Source organism: Trachurus japonicus, chromosome 23 (assembly GCF_045865225.1).
Source record: "Trachurus japonicus isolate A0001 chromosome 23, Traja_1.0".
Lineage (NCBI taxonomy): Eukaryota > Metazoa > Chordata > Actinopteri > Carangiformes > Carangidae > Trachurus > Trachurus japonicus.
The window spans coordinates 3304963-3310962 of NC_140929.1; the positions used below are offsets into that span (position 1 = coordinate 3304963).

Here is a 6000-nt window from a genome sequence, read left to right on the forward strand (position 1 = left end):
GTCGGTGTTTAGATCCATCTTTTTTTCTTTTTTTTTGTTAAATGGGCTTGATTACATTTCTCTTTCTCTTTTCTTCTCAGATCCGACTCTACGCTCGGCCTGACGCCATCGCCAGCGGAGCGGGCGACTACGCTCTCCACATCACCAAGAGGCTCCTGGGATTTTACCAGGACTACTTCAAAGTCCAGTATTCGCTGCCCAAGCTAGGTAAGACCGCCGCCATCATCCCTGCCACCGCCATTGCCGCCATCTTCCTCCTTGTCCTCCTTTTCCGTTGCTGTTTTTGGCTGCGTCCCTCTCCCGTCTCCCCAGGACGCCTTCAGTGTGTCCAGGTTGAGTCAAAGGCAGAGAGAAACACTCTGTTCCTCTGATGTTTGATTTCCTGTCAGCGTTGGTAAAACAGAAAACTACACTGTTGACTTTTCTATCCCCCTGCTGATCCGTTTTTTAGGAAAGAAAAGACAACTTCCCCTTCCTGAGCCGAGCCGCCCGGTGTCGGGAAGTCGGCCAACTCTTTGTCCTTCAAACAATTACGTTTGGGTTCATCAATTTGTGCTCATATCAGGCAGAGAAAACGCTCCGTCCTCCTTTTCAGCCTGAGAGTCAGGAGGCTGTACAGTGTGATTAGGTCTGGGAATTGAACCTTCAGTCAGTGCTTTCGAGGCCGTTTGTTTTCAGACATTAAACGCCGGCGCATCTGAGAGCTCGTTTAGATAAAAGCTTTTTGTACAAAGATGTGTTTACACTTGGCAGATGAAGGTATCACAGCGCTGCACCTTGTTGAGCCAAGTCCGTCCCTTCATCCTGGCTTGTTTTTTACACTCAGGAAGTCACTGGTTACATAATTAATTAAGGCAAACCGAAGGAAACTCAAGTGTGCTCTCGCCTCAGCGGTGTAATTCAAATACCTTCTTTTTACTTTGAAATTATCTGTGTGGCCACGACGGCTGAAGAGCACTCAGAGGGATTTAATTGAAGCAGGGAAAGTTCAAGAGGCAGGTGTTGTTGAACTGACACACGGAGCGGTGAACATGCTCCGGTTCAAGTGGACGTGATGAACAGAGTTGTTGTGGTTGGAGCTCGAGCCTTAACGGGGCCGGAGCGCCGGCTGCTCGGCCTCCTGCGGGGAACGTGCCCTTTTCCTGGGGAGCTTCTTCCCCGTTGTTTAATGAATAAATAACTTCCTGTCTGTGCTCAGCCTGCGTTCCCGAACAGATGTATTGATTGAGACCGGTTCTCCTGGGCGGCAACCTTCACCCTCCACCCCCCAGCTTCCTGGTTTCCTGCTGCAGCGGTAAACACCATGTAGACACCTTAGCTGTGTCTCAATCCAAATACTTCCATGAGTAGCTACACTGTCATTCTGCAGTGCACGAGTTTTGACAGTTAGTGTTTTGTCTCAAATTGAATATTGTGAACTTACCGGGACTAACGATCACAATGGTTGCCAACGTCGTCGTCTTCTTTTTTGGACCGCTATAGGCTTTATGCACAGCTCCAATACTTCATGAACTTAAAAAAGCTCCTTTATTTCATGTCTTACCTTATTGGACAAACTGATGAATCCAGGTGTGTCTGACCATTGTTAAGTTCAGGAAGTAGTGGAGCTCTGCATAAAGCCTATTGTCGCCCGTCAACATATCTATGGCTTGTTTTGTTTATAATTTCAATTAGCATTAAAGCAGAAGTAAGCGATCCGGTGGTTTTGGCTAACTTCTTGTCAGCAGATGGAGTTAGCAGTCCCCACCCTCGTCCCTACGTCACCACATTCACGCGCATCCCTTGGCTGCACACACAGAGAGGACTGCCCCTTTATGCCGTTCTCTCTCTCCTCATTGGATAAAGGTTGTAGGATACAAGGAAAGTTTTCTCCTCGGCTTACAGCAGAGCAGAGTGACTGACAGACCCGTGTTTCAGACCAAACACTCTATGTAAGTGATTGCTGTCGGAAGATAGAACTATTTAAGACTCATATTAACACAAACATTCCGCTTACTTCTGCTTTAATGAACACCCATATTACTTGTACTTGTTTTGCTTTGTGTGGGCCACCTGTTCAATGGGAGGTGGAGATTACGCCGCCACCGCGTCAGCAGGCTCCTTTTACTGGCGGAAAACGTTGGCCTACCGGTGTGTTGATTTACAGATATAATATTCCGCTACGTAGGCAAGATGGCGATCATTGAGGTTGGGAAGTGTCCATCATTCCACAGTCAACTTTTTGACCATTATGAAAGCACCATCCGGGTACTTCCAGCTGCATTTTGTCATACTCGTCAGTTTGAACGTCATTTTGAAGCAGGTAAAGATTTGGTTGGTTTTGTTTTATTGATATAGCAGTTTAGGAATGTAAAGATTTGTCATTCAGCTTGAAATGTGCCTATTAGCTGACATTAGCATTGATGCCTGTGACTACTAAGTTCTTGTGCCTAAGCTACTCTTGTCTCCAAATAACATAGCTAATGTTAAGCTAGCTCTCTGTGAAGATACTCTACAGGAGCTCTTGTGTCCCAATCAGGAGTCTTCTTGTCTCCATTGCTAACTTTACTAGCTAATATATGGCGGGGTCATTCCTATGTTCCCTCAGCCCTGTTCCCACATTTCTAACTTTTGTTGTCACTGAAAATTAGGCCCTATGTTCCCACAGCCCTTTGGTCCCACCATTGGTTGGGTTTAGGCAATGAAGAAAGGAGTTGGTTAAGTTTAGTAAAAAGACCAGGTAGAGGCTAGACAGGCCAGATAGATAGAGTCCAGATAGGTAGAGAGAGTCCAGTGGGAACATAGGGCTGAGGGAACATAGGCACGCTCCCAATATGGCAAGCTAGCTGGCTAATGTTAGCTCTCTTGCTCTGTTCTGAAAGAAGTTGAAGTAGGCTATTCGTTCAGTTCTTTGGTTTCTGTGTTGTCTTCTCTAATGATAAATAATAGCTCTATAGTGAAACCACCTCTAACTCTGAAGGAGTGAATGAAGTTGAAGTGGAAACAAGCGTTTGTTTGCGTTGTTTGAGGCTCAAGGTGTCTTAACTGGGGAACAACACTTAGCTCTGTAAAAGCCGAGTCTAAACAGTGGAGCATTAGCTAACAGGCTCCACCAGCAGCAACATTTTCATAACTGCAGTAGAAAAATAACAGTACTGTTCATGAACTTATGTCTTTGATATTTGCTATATTCAGACTTTAACAGAACATTTAGTTTCAGTTTTTCTGAGTGTGTGAGAGAAGGCTGTAGCAGAATTTCAAAACAAAGCCCTTCGTATCAAAAACCGTTGAGTCCCCCGAGTTCGTCTCTGAGGAAAAGCTCCTGCAGCCAAACGGAGCCATCAGTTGTTGTTGCCTGGCAGCGTATCTCCGTCCTCGTTGTGGGATGGCTGGTAGATCCTCCATCCTGAGCTCCCATTAGACTTCATAGTATATATATGTCACCAATACAGCGCGACAAAGGGACACAGCCAGTGTTTTCAGAGATGTTATCGTTTTTCTCTGTGGACTACAGGTCTTATCTCACTGAGCCTCTCAGCAGCAGCAGCAGCAGCTCAACGCCCCGATGAAAAAAGCTGAACGTAGAGCTCAGTGCTTCCACATTTGGTGTCGACACCCCCCCACCCCCACTCCCACTCCCCACCCGCCCCTTCGTTCCTGTCCCAGTTAATGAATCATGTCAGAACAATCGAATTTCTTCTCCATGTCCCTTTCTTCCCTTTCTTCTCGTGTCGTCATAATTGTTTGTGTTTTACACTTCCGTCCTGCCAGAATCAATTAGCCGCGTCCCCACGGTGCGTTTGCCTTTTTTCCTCTCCACGCCCAAACAAGTTAATGTGATCACTGTGTCTCCATATTGTATCTGTCAGACACCTCCCTCCTGTCCACATTCATTTGTCACGTTAGAAATAATTCTCTTTCAGTCAAAGCGCTGTTTGTTTTCTCTCTCTGCTCGCATTAGCTCTGACATTTACTTCCTGACCTTTTATACCGTGATCTCAGCTCAGCGGCATCAACCAACGCCGAGGTAAAACCGAGGTCACGTCCTGCGATCCACGCCAGACGTCAGGTGAAGACCTTGAATCTCCCAGGATGTCAGGAAGTCAGAGTCTGGGGCGTTGTAGCGGTGTCGGAGCTGGGATCATGAAGTCGTACAGTAGTTTATATTATAAGGTGCCTCCAGTCGGGTCATGAAGGTTGATGAGGTTTGTGATTGGACGGTGAGGCCGGTTCAAACCGCTCAGAGAGGGTCGGTACAACCTTAATGGCTCTGCTGCAGATGTTTGTGGAGGAGACTCTGCAGTGGAGCAGATCTGTCATCGCTCTGTTTGCAGAGAGTTTGGTGACATCCAGTAAACAGGAACAAGCTGCACCGATTCCACTTTCACCCTCGGCACAGAAAAGTTATAGATATTAGATCGTACTGGAACTTTTTCATTCTGCACCAATTTCCAAACAACAGATTTCAAACTGTGAGAGTTTAACTTGACAACCTTTTTGTAGGGAAAGTCCTGACCAGAAGTTGTGATCCATATCCTTCTTTTTCTTTTCTTTTGGATGTTTGACTTCTCACCTTAGTATAAAAATGTCAGCCATCATTAGTTGTTATATTGTTCCTCATCACATTTCTCCTTTACTTGTCAATTAGATGCAGTATCAACAGCAGTATACACCTTAGATCTATATCATGCATGGGCAAACCATTCCTCTAACCAGCCAACAGCACACAGTTTGACCAATCAACTGTCTTAAAGGGATAGTTCACCCAAAATTGAAATTTCACTCATTAGCTACTCCCCCTCATGTGGACTAAGGGCTGGGAGAAGTTTCAGAGTCCTCCGTGGCTTCTCTGAGTTACAGGGGGTCTCGGCGTAGCAATGCGTGTCCATATAACGGTTGCAAATGGATACCAACTGTCTTCGTAACAAAAAGACACACCAAAAAACATCCAAATACCTCCATGCTGCTTGTATGTAATGTCCGTCTTGTATTGAAGCCCCGAAATGCGAAATTGTCCTGAAAAAAATTAAATAAGTCTATATTTCAAGCTTGTTTTGTAGCGCGAAATTTCAATTTTGGGTGAACTATCCCTTTAAGACTGGTGTTGTAGTACTTGAGACCAGTTTTCAAGGTCTTGGTCTTGTCTTAGTCTCAGTCTCTGTTGTTCAATTAAATATAGTTTATTTTTTCTTTTTGGCCGAGGAATAATGTAAATACCAAACCACATGATTATGAGTCTTAGGACTGAGATCAGTTGACTGAATGAGTCAAGTCTGGTGAGCTGCTGCTTGGTTGGAAAGAAAACCTGCAGCCACACGGGAATACGTCAATTCTCAAATAAAAGCCAAGTCTCAAACAGAAGCCGGGTCTGTTTCTATTTTCAGTAAGTTCTTGTAGATGTACAAACCCTCTCAAAGCCCACGATCGCCTGTTTGAGCACTTTCTAAGCTTTCTAACTTTGTGCTAGAGTACTCAACAGGCCTGAAAATTACAAACCCATATATCCCATATTGACGCCTGTCTTAAAGGGGACATATTATGGAAATATCACTTTTTGAAGGCTCTTTTGGGTGTTTGTCTTTCCTTCTGGCCCCAAAATGTGACAATTGACAAAAAAAATCTGTAATTTTCAGGCTCCCTAGGTTGAAATCCATGTGGTTTCATGAGTTGTTCCCTCGGTTTTCAAGCTATGGTGTAACTAGTTTTCGAATTTTCATAAACCCACCCCTACCTGGTACCAGTAGAAGGGGGCGGGGCAAAGTGGTTAATTTGCATTTAAAGAGACAGGCAGAAACCAGCCGTTCTGAACAGGGCTGTTTAGAGAGGATGAAAAGAGCTGGGATGTTTGATCCTTGGGGGATTTTCATTAAGCATTCACAGACAAGTCTTTAAGACACCTGGGAACCATTTTAATTTGTGGGAAAGGGGCATAAGATGTCTCCTTTAAATATAAGCCGGGTCAGTCCGGGCTTCGGGCTTTGAGTTCAGCTCCTGGCAGAAATAACAGTTGATCGTCGACCT

General features: G+C 45.0%; 1 protein-coding gene across 1 annotated transcript in view; it reads left to right on the plus strand.

The window, feature by feature from the left end:
• The window catches only part of LOC146962330 (thyrotropin-releasing hormone-degrading ectoenzyme-like), a 194654-nt gene that overhangs the window by 49792 nt on the left and 138862 nt on the right, over nt 1-6000 (plus strand). Inside the window, exon 4 of the mRNA XM_085768900.1 lies at nt 81-207. Coding sequence (XP_085625026.1) covers nt 81-207 — 127 coding nt within the window. The remainder of the gene's footprint in view (nt 1-80; nt 208-6000) is intronic.